Source organism: Saccopteryx bilineata, chromosome 2 (assembly GCF_036850765.1).
Source record: "Saccopteryx bilineata isolate mSacBil1 chromosome 2, mSacBil1_pri_phased_curated, whole genome shotgun sequence".
NCBI lineage: Eukaryota > Metazoa > Chordata > Mammalia > Chiroptera > Emballonuridae > Saccopteryx > Saccopteryx bilineata.
This window is the reverse complement of record NC_089491.1, coordinates 318,322,680-318,341,935: the sequence shown is the minus strand read 5'-3', so window position 1 is coordinate 318,341,935 and position 19,256 is coordinate 318,322,680. Positions and strand designations below refer to the sequence as shown.

At 41.5% G+C, this 19,256-nt stretch overlaps 1 protein-coding gene across 3 annotated transcripts in view; it reads right to left on the bottom strand.

The window, feature by feature from the left end:
- Positions 1 to 18,885, bottom strand: part of POGZ (pogo transposable element derived with ZNF domain) — a 70,576-nt gene extending 51,691 nt beyond the window's left edge. For 2 of the 3 annotated variants that reach the window (XM_066262134.1, XM_066262135.1), the window contains exon 1: positions 839 to 1,141. In XM_066262134.1, the coding sequence (XP_066118231.1) occupies positions 839 to 1,125 (287 nt within the window). In that variant the 5' untranslated portion in view covers positions 1,126 to 1,141. Of the gene's footprint in view, positions 1 to 838; positions 1,142 to 18,681 lie in introns of those variants that run through there. The other variant, XM_066262136.1, reaches the window with a different exon arrangement.
- Between the last annotated feature and the right edge of the window lie 371 nt (positions 18,886 to 19,256).

Sequence of the window (19,256 nt, the reverse complement as noted above, 5' to 3'; positions counted from 1 at the left end):
TCAACACCAGAAAGGTAAACAATCCAATTAAGAAATGGGCTAAAGAACTGAATAGACACTTCTCCAAAGAGGACATACAAATAGCCAATAAGCATATGAAAAAATGTTCAACGTCACTAATCATTAGAGAAATACAAATTAAAACCACAATGAGATACTACCTCGCACCTGTTAGAATGGTGCTCGTTAACAAAACACCACACAGTAAGTGCTGACGAGGGTGTGGAGAAAAGGGAACCCTCCTGCACTGCTGGTGGGAACGCAGACTGGTGCAGCCACTGTGGAAAACAGTATGGAGATTCCTCAAAAAATTAAAAATCGAACTGCCTTTTGACCCAGCGAAAACATGGATGGATCTGGAGATTATTATGCTAAGTGAAATAAGCCAGGCAGAGAAAGAAAAATATCATATGACCTCACTCATTTGAGGAATCTAATGAACAATGTGAACTGAGGAAGGGAACAGAGGCAGAGGTAGGATCAAAGGGACCAGAGAGAAAGCGGGCAGAGGGAAAGGGGATGAGATCAGAGAAGAGAAAAGAGATTAGTGAAATTATATATACACAAGAAAGCCCGGCGGTCATACGAAATGACCGCTGTTCTAGATATTATAAATTGTAATTAAAATGATTTGTGCAAAGGTATCTCCTAATTCAAACTGAATTACCCAGGGCAGGCGGCGAGGACACTCCTTTGCTTACTGCCCCACGGGGTTTCCCCCTTCTACTTGCTTAATTGCTTAAAGTAGAGTGCAATGAAGGAAACCACTGGCGGTACATTTCTTAAGAGCCACCGCTAGCTCAATAAATAAAGGTGATTTAAATAATAAAATGTTAACCTTTTTGCGTTTCGGTCAGCATTACTCTGTCGTTTTTTTGCATTTCTCTCCTGCCTTTGTTCAAGGGACTCATTTTGTCGAGACAGGCTTTTTCGTCTTGCATCTGAGGCAAGCCTTGTTTTTCTATGCTCATCAGTCTCATTTTGCCGAGAAAGACGCATTTGCTCTGCGACTGAAGCAAGCCTTGTCTTTCTCTGCTCAGTGGTTTCTTTTTGTCGAGAAAGCCGTTTTTGTGCAGCTTTAGCTCTTTTTCTCTCCTCTTCAGTGCTGTATTTTCTAGGAGGCATTCTTAAAAGAAATTACGTTAAGACGTAGTTTTTATGTAAAACAGATGATTGCCAATGCAAACAAATGTTCACCTTCCCCCTGACACGCTCATTTTGCGTTCAGCCTTAAATTGTTTCAAAAGCAGATGATTGCCAATGCAAACAAATGTTCACCTTCCCCCTGACCCGCTCAATTTGCGTTCAGCCGGGGCAACTTCACCCCATTGGCTAGTACAGTTACACAAGCAACCAATAAGCTGTCGGCGACAAACAGACACTTAAGCCGCATATAATAAAGATAACACAGCATTATAGAGAGGACAGCAAATCTTGGAGGGAAGGGGGGAGGCGTTAGGGAGAGGAGGCAAGGGGGGGATGTCAAAGGGAACACAGGGGTTGGGGGGTAGATATATTCAGTGGGACACTTGAATCTATGTAAACACAAATTAAAATCAATAAAAAATTTTTAAAAAGTCCTAAGGTATCAACCTAGATTTTCTTAGTTTCATATTCAATTTACATGTATTAAAAGAGAATATTAGCCATAAATTGAATTAAAATTAAATCCGTATCACAGCCATCCTTTGAGCTAAGACCACACAACACACATCTCTGTATTTTCCAAACTAATTCCACTGAAAAAAGTAACACACTAAACTTTTTCCCCTAACTACTTAATTTTTATACATTGTTCTTTGCTGTACAGTATAACTTTCTGAGAGCCCACAGCCAAGAGATGATTAACACATAAATATCAAACACCCAGTAGAATAAATATAAACTGTGGGTAACCTCTACAGATGGATCTCAAGGATCTTCTTTTAGCTCTGACCAGCTGCAAGCAAACACCCCATACATACACTGAGCATCTGTAGAAAACTTTCCTTCAAAATAGTTATCTGAATGCAAACTGTGGTTTTCAATGTCATGCCTGTGGACATTAAAATATTAGCATATCCAAAGGATGGTCTTTATATCTCACATATTTATAATATCTTAAGAGACTGACTTCATGTTTGATTTCATGAAACAATGACTTTTAATAAGAAAGTTGAGCCTGACCAGGCGGTTTCGCAGTGGAATTGCAGTGGATAGCAGTGGATAGAGTATCGGACTGGGATGCAGAGGACCCAGGTTCAAAAACCCCAAAGTTGCCAGCTTGAGCACGGGCTCATCTAGTTTGAGCAAGGGGTTACTCAGTCTGCTGTAGCCTTCAGGTCAGGGCACATATGGGAGAGCAATCAATGAATAACTAAGGTGCTGCAATGAAGAGCTGATGCTTCTCATCTCATTCCTTTCCTGTCTGTCTGTCCCTATCTGTCCCTCTCTCTGTCTCTGTCACACAACAAAAAAGAAAAAAGAAAGCTGAAATCCTGGCCAGTTGGCTCAGCAGTAGTGTCGGCCTGGTGTGTGGATGTTCTGGATTCGATTCCTAGTCAGGACACAAAGGAAAATTGCCCACCTCCTTCTCCCCCACTCCCCATCTTGCTTCTCTCTCTCTCTTCCCCTCTTGCAGCCATGGCTCAATTGGAGTGAGTTGGCTCCAGAGCTGAGGATGGCTCCCTGGGCTCAGCCCCGGGGCACTAAGAAGAGCTCGGTTGCTGAGTAATGGAGCAATGCCCTAGATGGGCAGAGCATTGCCCCCTACTGGGCTTGCTTGATGAATCCCAGTAGGGGCACATGCAGAGGGCCTGTCTCTGCCTCCCCTCCTCCCACTGAAAAAAAAAAAAAAGTTGAAAGTTTCTTCCAACTAACCAATGTCAAATTACATTATTCCTCCCATGAAAAAGGTACTCTAAGAAACAGCAGGAAGGCAGAAAATATTTTTCGCCTGACCTGTGGTGGCACAGTGGATAAAGCATCAACCTGGTATGCTAAGATCACCAGTTCGAAACCCTGGGCTTGCCTGGTCAAGGCACATATGGGAGGAGTTAATGCTTCTGCTCTTCTCCCCCCCCACCACCACCACCTCTTTATCTTTCTCTCTCTCTCCTCTCTAAAATGAATAAACTCTTACAAAATATTTTTTCAAGTTTTCTACAGCAAACAAGAGAGAATTAACCAATAATGCTAAAAAATCTGCTGAGAATATTTTATAGACTTATACCCAAAACATCTCTGAAAGTCATAGAAAACAAGTTTCTCAGTTAAGTCCTCAATTCTGACCTAGACTCTTATTTCAGAATGTACCTTTCATTTCAGCATCTCTAGTTCACAGTCCAAAAGTTTAACTCTGTTGAAAACATGGGGTATGCCACAATGGATATCAACCTAAATACTTCACAGACTTTAAAAATGATGGGTCCGGCCAGTGGCTCAGTGGATAGAGCCTCAGCCCAGTATATGGATGCCTCAGGTTCAATTCTTGGTCAGGGCACACGGAAGTAACCATCTGCTTCTCCCCCCCCCCCCTTGCTTCTCCTTTCTCTCTCTTCCTCTCTCACAGCCAGTGGCTTGATTGGTTCGAGCATGGGCCCCACCCTGGGTGCTGAGGTTAGCTTGGCTGGTCCCAGCATCAGCCTTAGGCGCTAAAAATAGCTCAGTACTGATGCCTGGTTGCCGGGTGGATCCCGGTCAGGGCACATGAGGAAGTCTTGACTCACTATCTCCCCACCTTTCACCTAAAAAAATTAAATAAATTTAAAAAAATAAAAAATGCAAATTTAGCTTCTTATAGTTTTCATTATTAAAAATCCTCATCAATATGATGAAATGCTGTTTTAATATCTTTACCAAGATGCTTAAGAAATAAACACCATCATTCTCTGTAGTCTTTTAAGTGATACATAGGATATAATCACCTTTCAACTATTTTCACCAGACAGGAATTACTATATATGCAGTACTAAAATGTACAGATCTTACTGAGCCATCATCCTACCCATGTTGAACCTCCTTCCACACCAAACCTTTAACTTAATTTCACACACACACACACCTGGAAATGTTTTATTATTTTGCTATAAAGGATAAATGTACTTAGTAAACTTGAATACTTCTCACACTAAAAAATAAACAAAATTATGTTGACATTCAATCCTTACTCAATTTAGGGATATTTTCATTTCTTCCGAGAAGTTGCTAGGTAAAAATGTGAACTTCAGAAATCGAAAGCAGTAAATTTAAGATTCATAATTTAACCAAGGGGAAAACTCTCATCATATTATAACTATAAATCTCTAAATCAAGACTGTAGTGATTCTATTTTTAAAATTAAATATAAATTTTAATATAAAAATAGACATGAATCCATCATCCAGCTTCAAAAATTATCAACACTGATCTTGTTATCTACGCCTTCTCTTTCACATTACTTTGAAGTTAGTCCCTAATATCATATTCATAAGTATACTGCTCACAAAAATTAGGGAATATTTCAAAATGAATATGAAGCTATAAAATATCCCTTAATTTTTGTGAGCAGTATTTTGGTATATAACTCTAAAATGGGCTTAAAAAGATCACATATGCTCCCAAAAAAGTCATAGTACTATTATATGCCTAAAAAACTGACAGTCCCTTAATATCAAATATAAAGTCAGCATTCAAATTCTTTCCAATACCAACTTTTTTGAATTAGAACCCAAATAAAATCCACATATTATGATTATCTGATAAGTTTCTTCCTTCATCCTTTTTCCCCCTTACAATGTTTTTGTTGAAGAGCCAGGTCACCTCCTATAGTTTCTAGTCTGAATATTGTTGATCCTATATACTCAAGACATTTAACATAATCCCGTCTGCTGCAAATCCTGAACCTGACAGTTGAATCTAGAGGCATAATGAGATACAGGGTGAACCACCCATCCATCTCCCACCTCCTTCAACACCTCCCTCTATTCTTAAGGGAGGTGTTTCCTTACATCAGGAGGCATGTTCAACACCTGGATCCAGTCATTCTGAATCTATCATTCATTCTTCATTTCTTAATGAAATGCTTCTATTAAAAATATACGTATATCCGCCTGACCTGTGGTGGCGCAGTGGATAATGCGTCGACCTGGAAATGCTGAGGTTGCCGGTTCGAAACCCTGGGCTTGCCTGGTCAAGGCACATATGGGAGTTGATGCTTCCAGCTCCTCCCCCCCTTCTCTCTCTCTGTCTCTCCTCTCTCCCTCTCCTCTCTAAAAAATGAATAAATATATGTATATCAAAAATATATATATGTATATCTACCTACTATTTCATCACTCAGTGATAACAGTTCATATAGTAAAAGTCTCAATTCTTCTGCCTTAATTCTTTCCATTTACCAGTTTTCAAAATAATGAGTCACTGCACTAGAATTTCCCAAAAGTGAATGATAAGCATGTTCTTAAACTACTGTTATATTACAAATTTAAACGTTTTTTATGTATTTTGATCCATTACAGTTATCTTTATTGATAATTTGAAGCCAATGAAAACTTCTTCAGTCTGCTCCTGAGTCCTGACAAAACGCTTTGTGGTGTTCAATAAAATCCTTGCTATCTGATAGACAAAAAATTCCTGGGTCATCTCATACATTTCCTGTCCCAAATCTAGAATCAGCCACTTTTCCAAGGAGCCCTGATTCCTTCTGTTGCGGAATGATACTCCAAGGCCACAGTCTAGATCAGTGGTAGTCAACCTGGTCCCTACATCCCACTAGTGGGCGTTCCAGCTTTCATGGTGGGCGGAAGCGGAGCAACCAAAGTATAAATAAAAAGACTTAACTATAGTAAGTTGTTTTATAAAGATTTATTCTGCCAAACTTAGAGAAAATCGACATAAAGTACTTGGCAAGTAATTATTATTATATGCTTTAACTTGCTTTATACATTTTATAAAGTAGCCTGGCCTATGGTGGCGCAGTGGATCAAGCGTTCACCTGGAACGCTGAGGTCGCCGGTGCAAAACCCTGGGCTGGCCCAGTCAAGGCACATATGGGAGTTGATGCTTACTCTGCTCTTCCCCCCCCAAAAAAAAAATTTTTTTTTTTGTATTTTTCTGAAGCTGGAAACGGGGAGAGACAGTCAGACAGACTCCCGCATGCGCCCGACCTGGATCCACCCAGCACGCCCACCAGGGGCGACGCTCTGCCCACCAGAGGGCGATGCTCTGCCCCTCCGGGGCGTCGCTCTGCCTCGACCAGAGCCACTCTAGCGCCTAGGGCAGAGGCCAAGGAGCCATCCCCAGCACCCAGGCCATCTTTGCTCCAATGGAGCCTTGGCTGCGGGAGGGGAAGAGAGAGACAGAGAGGAAGAAGGGGGGGTGGAGAAGCAAATGGGTGCTTCTCCTATGTGCCCTGGCCGGGAATCAAACCCGGGTCCCTGCACGCCAGGCCGACACTCTACCGCTGAGCCAACCGGCCAGGGCCAGAAAAAAATTTTTTAAGTAAAGTTACTTCCCTACTTTATAAATCACCATTACTGTAGAACCGGTGGGCAGTTAGAAAATTTTACTACTAACAGAGATACAAAAGTGGGTGGTAGGTATAAAAAGGTTGACTACCCCTGGTCTAGATAATAGGGGCCTTTCTGCTCATTTTAAATATAAAATTATCTCTGTCCTGACCAGCTGGCTCAAGGGTAGAGCATCAGCTGGTGAGTGGAAGTCCCGGGTTTGATTCCCAATCAGGGCACACAGGAGAGGCAACCATCTGCTTCTCCACCCCTCTCTCTTCTCTCTCTCTCTCTCTTCTCCTACCATAGCCATGGCTGAAACTATTTGAAAAAGTTGGCCCCAGGTGCTAAGGATGGCTCACTGGTCTCTCCTCAGGTACTAAAATGGCTTGGTTGCTGAGCAGTGGAGCAGCAGCCCCAGATGAGCAGAGCACTGCAGGGTACATACGGGGTTTGCCAGGTGGATCCCGGTCGGGACACATGCTGGAGTCTGACTCTGCCTCTCCACCTCTGACTTAATAATAATAAAAGATAAGTTAAAAAGATAAAAATATATATACTACATATATAAAATTATTTCTGTATCAAGCCCCAACTATTAGTCGGCTATCTTCAATTTCATTTCTATGTCATTTGGCAGGAAAAAAATCCACCTCCACAAATAATATTTGCTTTAGAAACTTAAAATTATACGTTCTCTTGAAATTCTTGAGATGTTTCAGTCTCCTAACTTAGATTTTAAAATTCTCATTACTTCTGCTTTTACTCTTCCCAACTGTATGTATTCCCTTTCACTCCCATAACAAGATGCTTTGATCATTTTCATGATTGGCAGAAGTCATATATAGTTTAGAAACACTCAAAGGTTAACAAAGAGGACAATGATTATAATCAAGTCCTTTAGCAAGTATGTAACTCTTTTTCTGAAAGCCAAAATATAGACAGATCACCTCAAAGACACCAAATTTCTCAACTACTTATAACAAAAACTTTATACACAGCACATAACTATTATAATAAAGTTTTTTTCCAAGCCAACTGGGGGATGGGGAAAGGAAATAAAGCAAATATGTTAGACCTTGACTTACAAATGAAGAGCTTAGTTCTACACTCAATAAAATTTCAGAGCCAAAATCTTTCATCATACTGTGTTCTCCAACAGATACCAGGCACAGTCCAAGCTGTGTGGGCGATTTTACATCTGCTCAAGCACCTTGGCTTCAACAGCTGTACACAGGCTATATAACAGGAAACCTAGTGCAGAAAGGAGCCTTCATGCAAGCCAGTGGATTTTATCTAACTCAGTGATACTGCACAGGGATAAGACATCTGGCAATGTCTGGAGACATTTTTAGTAATCATAACTAGGGGTGGAGGTGGGGAGGGATGCTACTAGCATCTATCTATTAGGTAGTGGCCAGGGGTACTATCCAACATTCTACAATGCACAGGCCAGCCGGGGATTTAAGTGGCCCAAAATGTCAATAGTGCCACGACTAAGAAACCCTAATCCAGGGGTCGGGAACCTATGGTTCGCGAGCCAGATGTGGCTCTTTTGATGGCTGCATCTGGCTCGCAGACAAATCTTTAATAAAAAATAATGTTAAAAATATAAAACATTCTCATGTATTACAATCCATTCATTTCCTACCACTCATGTTCATGGTTGCGGGTGGCTGGAGCCAATCACAGCTGTCCTCCAGACAACAACAAATTTTTACTGGATAATGCGTAATGTACATGGGTCGTTGTATGGCTCTCGTGAAATTACATTTTAAAATATATGGCGTTTATGGTTCTCTCAGCCAAAAAGGTTCCCAACCCCTGCCCTAATCAAACTGAAAATGTTCTGAAGGGGAAATCTTTTTGTAAAAAAGCTATCCCACATTCTATGCATAAAGATCACTTCTTTTTAAAACACTTATCTTCTCTGCACAGGAAAGATGATCAGAATAGGCTCCTACAAATTGTGCAAATGGTTACACCTTATATAATAAAAAACCACTTTTCTAAAACTCATATACACCTAGCTTGTTTTACCCTATAATCATCTACCTTAATTTTTATCAAAAACCAAATAACTTGATTTTATCTTCACATTCATGACAACTTTTATGACATTTTTACGTATTTATCACCAAAGTATATACTTTCTCTTATTTATTTATTTATTTACCTACTTATTTACTTATTCATTCATTCTTTTATTTTAGTGAGAGGAGGGGAGGCAGAGACAGACTCCCACATGCACCCCAATCAAGATCCACCCAGCAAGCCCACTAGGGGTCAATGTTCCACCCATTTGGGCCCTTGCTCCATTGTAACCAGAGCCATTTTTTAGCACCTGAGGTAGAGGTCATGGAGCCACCCTTAGTGCCCGCGGCCATTGCTGCAGAAGTGTAGGAGAAAAGAGAGACAGAGAGTGAGAGAAGCAAGAGGGGAGGGGTGGAGAAGCAGATGGTCGCTTTCTCCTGTGTGCCCTGACAGGGAATTGAACCCGGGACTTCCACACACTGGACTGATGCTCTACCACTGAGCCAACCAGCCAGGCCATACTTTCACATAAAACTGAAACATCATAATGTTAACCCTCCAAAATTATGGTTACTATCAGTATTTGTTATCAGTTTGTTTTTGTTTTTGTTTTCCCAGGGACAGAGAGAGAGTCAGAGAGAGGGATAGATAGGGACAGACAGACAGGAATGGAGAGAGATGAGAAGCATCAATTATCAGTTTTTCGTTGCAACACCTTAGTTGTTCATTGATTCCTTTCTCATATGTGCCTTGACCGGGGGCCTTCAGCAGACCGAGTAACTCCTTGCTCGAGCCAGTGACCTTGGGTCCAAGCTGGTGAGCTTTTTGCTCAAGCCAGATGAGCCCATGCTCAAGCTGGCAACCTCGGGGTCTCAAACCTGGGTCCTCTGCATCCCAGTCTGAGGCTCTTTCCACTGCGCCACCGCCTGATCAGGCTGTTATTCAGTATTGACTGATAAATAATTTCTGTGAAAATAATTTCCCAAAGACCTCTAATCACTATTTCCAAAATTTCTGGTTATAACCTCTTTGCAATTCCTCTATGGGATGCATTTGTTAAATATACTGCTCACAAAAATTAGAGGATATTTTATCGCTTCATATTCATTTTAAAATATCCCCTAATTTTTGTGAGTAGTATATATCAACTTTTCCTGCCTCTTAAACTTTTTATTCATTTTCTCAAATGGCAGTGAACCAAAATCATAATGCAATCTTATTTGTGTTCTTTCTCAAGCTTTTATTGCTATGCTTGAACTTAGTTACAGAAAGAGCTCTATAGCTCAAAAACCAAGGCTGGGCCTGGCCGGTGGCTCCGCGGATAGTCAGCCAAACATATGGATGTCCCAAGTTTGATTCGCAATCAGAGCACAGAGGAGAAAAAAGCATCTGCTTCTTTCCCCCTTCTTTCCCTCTTCCTATCCAGAGCCAGTGGCTCAATTGGTTTGAGCATGGCCCAGGCACTGAGGATGGCTCGGTTGGTCCAAGCCACCCAGCCTCAGGCACTAAAAATAGCTCAGCTGATTCAAGCATCAGCCCCAGAACGGGTTGCCAGGGGTCAGGGCACATGTGGGAGTCTGTCTCACTACTCCCCCCCCTTCTCTCACTTAAAAAAAAAATCAAACACCCCACGGTTATATCAGTAATAAGTTTAAACAGAAAATGTTAGCCAACAATCCAAACTCGTACCCATCATCAGCTGTTTGGTCTGTGACTTGGTCTTTTGTTAAAAAAAAGAGAGAGAAAGAAAAGCCACTGACAATGTTTACCTAAATCAAAGCAAGCATTTAAATTTAACCTTTAACCTCTAGTTTATAAAATACAGCAATAGAGGAGTAAGTAGCACCACAAAGAAAAAAAGAAATCCAGGAGGTGAAATTTCTGTAAGAAAATAATTAGACAAATGCAGAATATGAAATATTACATATAAAACATGGTCTCCTTAAAAATGCACAAAGTAAAAAGACTAAACTAGATTAAAAGATACTAGAGACAAAAAAATGCAACATGTGACCCTTTACTGGATTCTGCTTCATAAAAAAGCTATAAATGACATTTTGGGACAACTGGAACATTTGAATATGAACTACAGGCATACCTCGTTTTATTGTGTTTCACAGATTGCATTTTTTTTACAAAGAGAAGGTTTATGGCAACCCTGTGTTGAGCAAGTCTACTGGCACCATTTTTCCAACAGTCTCAAATGATGGTTAGCATTTTCCAGCAATAAAGTATTTTTCACTAAAGTGCCCACACTGTTTTTTTAGACATAGTACTACTGTACACTTTATAATAGACTACAGTATGGTGTAACCCCAATTTTTATATGCACTGAAAAACCAAAAAATTCATGTGACTTGCTTTATTGCAATAGCCTAGAACCAAACCCACAACATTTCCAAAGTATGCCTGTAGATACTAGATGAAATTTGGAATTTATTTATTTATTTTCTTACAAAGGCTAATGGTATTAGAGTTATATAGCAGAATGTACTTAGTCTCAGCAAATGCATGAAATATTTAGTAGAAATGTTATGACTGTGACTTTCAACTGGTTAAGCAAATATACAGATATTTTGGCATTTTTTTATGGACCTCAATTAGGCCAAGATGTTAAAAAAATTGCGTCTAGGTGGTATAGGTACCCCTACACCATGTGGTGTAGCATTCTTTGGTGGTATAGCATTCTTTCACCTTTTTATTTTTTTTAATTAAAAAAAATTTTAATTTATTCATTTTAGAGAGGAGAGAGAAAGGGGGAGGAGCAGGAAGCATCAACTTCCATAAGTGCCTTGACCAGACAAGGAAGTGCAGGGTTCTGAACCGGCGACCTCAGCGTTCTAGGTCAACGCTTTATCCACTGCGCCACACAGGTCAGGCTCTTTCACCTTTTTAACAGGCATAAAATTTTATTAGTAAAAAGCTGAGGGATCAGATAAATAAATCTAATTGTTAGGTTTGGGTCCAGTATTCCCTTAAATTCAAGGTCCCTTTAAAAACTCAGATTCCCTTCACCCAACCTCCTCTTCTAATAAGAAGCAAACTAGAGCAACTTCATTAAGCATCTCCCTTGCCCAACCTTCCCCTTCCCTTAAGCAACTCCCACCACCCTGGGAAGGTTCTGGGTAATGTCCTTGGGACAAGCCCATCCAGAGGGACCTGAGGGTTAGGAAAGGAGTCTGTGATCAAGGCAACAAACCAAGATATGCTAATCTGAGCGAGTCCAGGTGCACCCAACCCCATGCCAGCAAATGCCTGCAGCAACCCCTATATCAGAGACCCCCTTCCTGCAGCTCTCTGCTGATGCCACTAGGGTCTCAGCCCGTCTGTTTTGCAGATGCATAAACTTCTTATAAAACTCACCAGGCTTTGTACATCCCTCCTTCAGTCAACCTAACACTAATCTATAATAAGGTGACTATAGATGATAACACTGTACCGTATAACTAAAACTTGCTAAGCAAGAACTTAAATGTTCTCACCAAAAAATAATAAAAATAAAAAAAAGTGAGGTGATGGACGGGTTAATTAATTAGAATGGGATTCCTTTCAATGTATACATATGTAAAGTCACCATATACAATATCTCAAATATCTTAAAATTTCTTATCTTCATATATCTTAAAATTGTTATGCCAGCTATACCTTTGAAAATAAAAAACAAAAAGTTGGGGAGAAAAACTACCTACTGATATTTTGGTTGAGTTCTTTTATACTATAATATTCTGCCTTTATCTTTTTGCCATTTATTAAATCAAACTGATAGCCTTGTGGGTTGAACTTTCTGTTAACTTCTTATTTCTAGGAGCAGGTTTCATGTAGATTGAATATACACATTTCTTAAAATGTAGCACAATAATTAAACATTAGAAAAAAATTAATCTAAGGTGGGTTAGAGGTACAAGTACTGTAAAATGAGATGAACATTGCCATCTTCCATTAACCCAATCCATTATTTGACATCTCAGTAACCTATATGATTTCTGTATTTTATACTAGTAATTATATTAGTAACATGATTTTTGTGCATTCAGTGGGCTTTACTCAACACTACAGCTCACATTAAACTATTAGCAATTCCTAGAGTCTTTTCAGGATTTAGCATTCATCTCTGCATCCATAATACGGGTGTATCAGGTACATACCTGTCTAAAGAGGAGGGGATTATATCATAAATGCTGGCAAATATGGCAGTCTATTTTATACTCAGGTCCTATATATGATCAGTAAAAGCCTATATAATTGAAAAGGCAAGATACAAACAACCTCTTTATAAAGGATCTGTTACTTAAAAGCAGCAAAAAGAATCCTGCAGCTATACCTGCCAGTCTACTTTTGAGGTATTTATTGGACAGCAAATGTTTACCTATTTTCATCTCAAATAAGATTAGGAAAACATCCGTTTTCTACCAAAGCTCCCCAAACACATTTGGCTCTTGAAGCTTTGAATTTCTTGGTTCTTTCACAGATGTAAAATCAATTCCAGGAGTGAAGAATTCAGAATCTAACATTTTCAATTCACTGCTAGTACATACCAGCTCATATAATATTAAAAAACAACAACAACAAAAACACATTTGGCCTGACCGGGCGGTGGCGCAGTGGATAGAGCATCGGACTGGGATGCGGAAGGACCCGGGTTCGAGACCCTGAGGTTGCCAGCTTGAGTGCGGGCTCATCTGGTTTGAGCAAGGCTCACCAGCTAGAACCCAAGGTCGCTGGTTCCAGCAAGGGGTTACTCGGTCTGCTGAAGGCCCGTGGTCAAGGCACATGTGAGAAAGCAATCAATGAACAACTGAGGTGTTGCAACGCGCAATGAAAAACTAATGATTGATGCTTCTAATCTCTCTGTTCCTGTCTGTCCCTGTCTATCCCTCTCTCTGACTCACTCTCTGTCTCTGTAATAAATAAATAAATAAATAAATAAAATTATTAAAAAAAAAAAAACACATTTGGAACAGGAAAAATGTTTTTAAAAACAAGAACTTTAAGAACATTACTCTCTTGCCTGACCAGGAAGGGGCGCAGTGAATAGAGCATCGGACTGGGATGCGGAGAACCCAGGTTCGAGACCCCAAGGTCGCCAGCCTGAGCGTGGGCTCATCTGGCTTGAGGAAAAAAAAAAAAAAAAAAAAAGCTCACCAGCTTGGACCCAAGGTCGCTGGCTTGAGCAAGGGGTTACTCGGTCTGCTGAAGGCCCACGGTCAAGGCACATATGAGAAAGCAATCAATGAACAACTAAGGTGTCGCAACGAAAAACTAATGATTGATGCTTCTCATCTCTCTCTGTTCCTGTCTGTCCCTATCTATCCCTCTCTCTGTCCCTGTAAAACAAACAAAGAAACAAAAAAAACTACTCTCTTGCTCTAGAATGAGAAATAATAATAATGCTCAAAGCAGTTGGCGTTTGTTTTCAAGTCACCTCAATTATTGGCTTTAAAAAGAATAAATTACAGAAAACCTATAGGGCTGAATCCTTAATATGACTATAAAATGAATTACTGTTAAACCTGTAATAAGAAACTTTCATTTATTCAATCTTTTACATAGCCTATTTTATCCTCCACAGGATCTCCTTTTAATTTTTTATTTTATTTTATTTATTCATTTTAGAGAGGATAGAGAGAGGGAGAGAGAGAGACAGAGAGAGGAGAGAGAGAGACAGAGAGGGGAGAGAGAGACAGGGGAGAGGAGCTGGAAGCATCAACTCCCATATGTGCCTTGACCAGGCAAGCCCAGGGTTTGGAACCGGCGACCTCAGCATTTCCAGGTCAACGCTTTATCCACTACGCCACCACAGGTCAGGCCCTCCACAGGATCTCTTACAATGACATTCACAATATGTTCTTAAATAGTCTCAATAAAATAATATTCCCAAACACAAAATGCTTTTGTGGCAACAAATTTCCTATCAAAAAGCACCCAAATATTAGCTATGTGCTATTTACTAAAACAACTAAAGCAGTAAGTTCCTTATTTTTAAAGGGTTTAATATTCAGGAGACCCTCTCCTGAATATAAAGAAAAGCTTTTCCGCCTGACCTGTGGTGGCGCAGTGGATAAAGCATCCACCTGGAACACTGAGATCGCTCATTTAAAACCCTAGGCTTGCTCGGTTCAAGGCACATATGGGAGTTGTTTCCTGCTTCTCCCCCCTTGTCTTTCTCCTCTCTAAAATGAAAAACTTTAAAAAAAAAAAAGAAAAAAAAAAGCTTTTCTTCATTGACAGTTTTATGTGGTCTTAATTCCATTTCTAGTCCCTCAACTATATTTAACTCTGCTAAATAATACTAGCAATACATTTGTCCATTTCCCTCCTATCCTCCCTGGAGTTAACAAAACACTGTTTTTGTAGCTATGGCTCAGTATCACAAACCAAATACCAAAGAATCTAGCAAAGTCTCATCCTATTTATATGACAAAGGCACAAACCAGCTCTAGGATTTGTAATTTGTTTTTGTTTGTTTTGTTACAGAGATAGAGACAGAGAGAGGGACGGATAGGGACAGACAGATAGGAAGGAAGAGAGAAAAGAGAGAAGCATCAATTCTTCACTGCGGCACCTTAGTTGTTCACTGATTGCTTCCTCATATGTGCCTTGACGGGGGGGGAGGGGGACGGGACACGGACACACACAACAGTAGACCAAGTGACCCCTTGCTCAAGCCAGCCACCCTGGGCTCAAGCTGGTGAGCCTTGCTCAAACCAGATGAGCCCGCGCTCAAGCTGCGGACTTCAAGGTTTCGAACCTGGGTCCTCTGCCCAATCCACTGCACCACCGCCTGGTCAGGCTAGATTTGTAATTTAAATCAACGCTATCCACCTTCAACAAAAAGACATACATGGAGAATAAAGACTCTAACATTATCTGGAAATATATTTTATTTTACTGTGATACAGCCAGACATTACTGTATTATGAACTTTACATTCATTATCTCAATGAATCTCACAATTTTTTATTCTAAGTACTGTACTACATTTTACAGATGACATCAAAACCGAGATTTAGAAAGATAAGGTAACTTGCTCAAGGTTAGTTAGTAAATATTCCATCCAAGAGTCAAACTGTTTTGCTCTAGAATTCTTCCCCAAGTCACTGCCTTTTCTATTATTAACTCCAACTAAAATTTGTAAAGTCTCCTGATGTTCCTAAATGAAGCAGATTTGGATGACCTCAAAAGCAGAAGCACTGGACAGGCATAGTGATGCTGATATCTTTATTGGTCTCAGGACCCCTTCACAGTCTGTTAATTATGGAGGACCCCAAAGAGCTTTTATTTATGTAGACTCTATCTTTTGCTATTTACCTAATTAGAAATTAAAACACACAAAAAAATTATCAATTATTTTTTTAAAAACTCTTTACGTGTTAACATAAATAACATTTTCTATTATAATTACTATTTCTCCCCAAACAAGCAAGGAGAGTAACATTATTTTACATTTTTGCAAGTGTTTTATGTCTAGCTTTTAAAAAGCAGCTGGATTCTCATAGCTGCTTCTGCACTGTCTGTAGCTGTATACTGTTTTTGGTTAACTATATAATGAAGATCTGGCCTTAGAGTAGAAAAAGAAAGAAGTATTCCAGAAACCTTTACAAATGGCTGTGTATAATGATAAAATACTAAAACTTAAAAATGGTAGTTTCTCAAAGGATAACTGCATCTTAGGATCTGAAACCCTATCAATGAACTTTTTATACTTTGCTACACTAAAACCTGTTGGTGGTATAGCTTGCATTTTGAAAGGATTTTTGCCTATGGTGATTTTGAAACATCAAGCATTGGTCTTTTGGAAACATAAGTTATGCCCATCTTCTAAATGTTGACATTTCATTATACAGTATTTTAAAACCTATAACCATTAACACTGATAAGAGAAGTCTTTTAAATACTAAGAAACTGCCAAAATTGAGACGTCAAGTTTTTAAGAATTCTAATTTCACTCTCAAATTTTTATCATTGGCAAGAAATATGTCAACTGTTTTCCTCAACAAACAAGCTCACTTTCTTCAGGAAAAACACTCAAGTGTTAAAACTGTAGTCTGACAGTTCAAGTTAAAATGCTGTTCCATGAAACAAACAATGCTGTGCCACAACTCAATCTCACAAATATTTATACTTTTCCTTATGACACTCATCATACCTTGGTAGGCAGCTTAAGTGCTTTATATCATACATACTTCCCTCTTGGTCACAGATACTTAAAAACTAAAAACGTACTTAAGGACTGAGATTGAATAAAATTAATCATTTTTACTGCTTCGTCAAGGACATTCTCAAGTAAGTAGTTATGCACAACTTCTTCGCTATGTACTAAGGCACTACCAGTAGTATTACCCATCCTTGCTTTTGGAGCATGAGTGCACATGTCAGTGATGATAAATAGCAGCTTAGTGTTATTTTCAAAATAGGTGTAACCTCCCGGTTCTTCTTAAGGGTCTAAGGAGATCTCCAGGTTTCAGTGGATTACACTTTGAGAACTACTTTCCTAGCTTATACCACTGGTTAAGGTGGCAGTGGGAACACTAACAAAACCCTGTTCACACCAAGTGGTCATTCCACTAGTTCATTTAGTGTGCGTACACCAACACAGAAAAGGAGCAGGAAACAAAGAACATAGATTGAAATTTTAATTGTTTTAAGATCCTATTTTGAGAACCTTCATCCTAGACCAGTAATTCTTAATGTGAGTTACCTTAATCACTCCCAAGTGAAAGGCAAAGGTTAAAAATGTAGAGATGACACCTCCCTCGCCATCCCACTGAAACAGATGTGGAACGAGGCCCCCCAAACTTCACTTTTAGCAATCTCCAAGGTACTTTTTATGCACCCCAAGCTAAGCAAGACTGTCCTAAGTAAATCAAATTTAGAGTCCAACCCCCAATCTCAAGAACATCGGGGGTGGGGATATCTCAGAATTCAATGTCGTTCACGAAGAAGCTGCCGTCCCTGCCCTGTCCTTTCTCATTTGGTTAGTTCCTTCAGTTTGAGATACACCCGCAACATAGCTGATATGTGAGGTTTGAGCTGCAGTGAAAGGTATCTAAACAACAACAGTGTAGAGAGCTGGACTACAGTCTGCAATAGAAGGCTGTTCAGAGATAGTACAACTGTGTCTCATTTCCCATCTCAAAATGAGATTCGGTAGATGATTTATAAGATTCTTTTCAATTCAACCTTTTTGAGCTAAAAATATCGAGAACTAGTGAGCAGAGAAACGTTCGGTGTTACTAACAGTATGAGGCAACCTCACATCTGACGTGAGAAAAATTCCGGACAACTCGCAGGAAGAGAAAAAAGGTGGACCAACAACATCACTCCTTTTCAGAGTAGGTGCTAAGAATCCAGGGAAAATAGTCCCTGGGATAAACATGGCGCCCACCGCGGCAGGATATAATCACCAGAAAATCGGTATTTCAGGCCCATCCCATTTTACAAATCACGGCACCATCCCCAAGAAAATTTAGGGCCAAGGGAGGAGACTTGATCTGCTGCAGTGCACTCAGGCTTGGGATGTACTATTGGACCAAGTGGAGATTACATAACAGAGGAAGAGCTATGCCATCACTCGTTTTCTTCCTCGCGCTCAAAAAGAGCGCCCCACGCCTTCCCCGGGGTTTGGGGAGCGGGGTAGGCCGAGCGCTCGTCCATCCCCGGGGACGTCACCCGCCGCCTCGCTAACGCAGCCTCGCCGTCTCGCCGCCAACCGGGGCCGCGCCCGCTCCCTCACCCTCGCTCCCACCCCGGCGAGCCGACACCCACGCCCGCGCCCGCCCACTCCTCCGAGACGCCTCGCACCTAGCGTGCGTGTGGACGTCGGGTGTGTGCGGAACCGTGGGGCGCGAGTGCGCGCGCGCGCGCCGCGGCGGCCGCCGGGGGGCGGGGGCGCCGGCAGGCAAGCAGGCAGGGGCCTCCCGGGCCGCCGCGCAACTCGGGCGGCTCGCACGCCCGCACACACGCGCTCGCGCGCCGCACCCCCACGCCAGCCGCCTCCACGGGCCGCGCCGCCACTCGCGAGGGGCGGGAGCGCGCGCCACCGGGCCCCCGCCCCCGCCCCTCGTGTACCCGCCCCATCCCCCTCTCATTGTTTCGCCTCCAAACGCCTCGCCGAGCGGAAAGATAACGGAACCCCCGGGAGAAGGGGGTGGGGAGAGAAAAGGCTCGCTCGCTCACTCACCTCCCGTGGTCGTCGCCGCCGGTAGTCTGACCCGAGGAAGGCGCCGTCGCCTTAAAGGGACCTGCACTCGGTGCCGGGAGAAGGGGGTGGGAGCAGGGGAGGGGACGGGGGTTTGGGGGGAGACGGAGGAGAGGGAACCGTTGAAAGCTCGTCTCCCTCAGGGTGCAACGAAACCTCCCTCGGGTTCGAGTGATTTGGGGTGGATTTTTTTTCCCGAGGGGGGCGGGGGGGCCCCGAGGGAGGGGGGTGGGAGGGCCAAGGAATGCGGCTCCGTGTGCAGGAGCTGGTGCGGGGGAGAGAGGTACCGACTCCCCCCGCCGACCCTCTCGCCCCGCGGAGGGATATGACTCGTCACTTCCGCCTCCCCATTTCGTGGCCTTTCAATTGGTTGGGGTGTGTGACACGTCATGAGCTCAGCCTAACCCCTGCCCGGGCTTCTTTTCTAGTCAAGTTTGTCTGGGCCTGCAAATAAATAAATACATACATACGTACACACACATTTTTTTTTTTAATAAAATAAAGAATAATTAGCTTCAGAAGCAATATCTAAATTTGGGTAGGTGAGAAAAATGAGA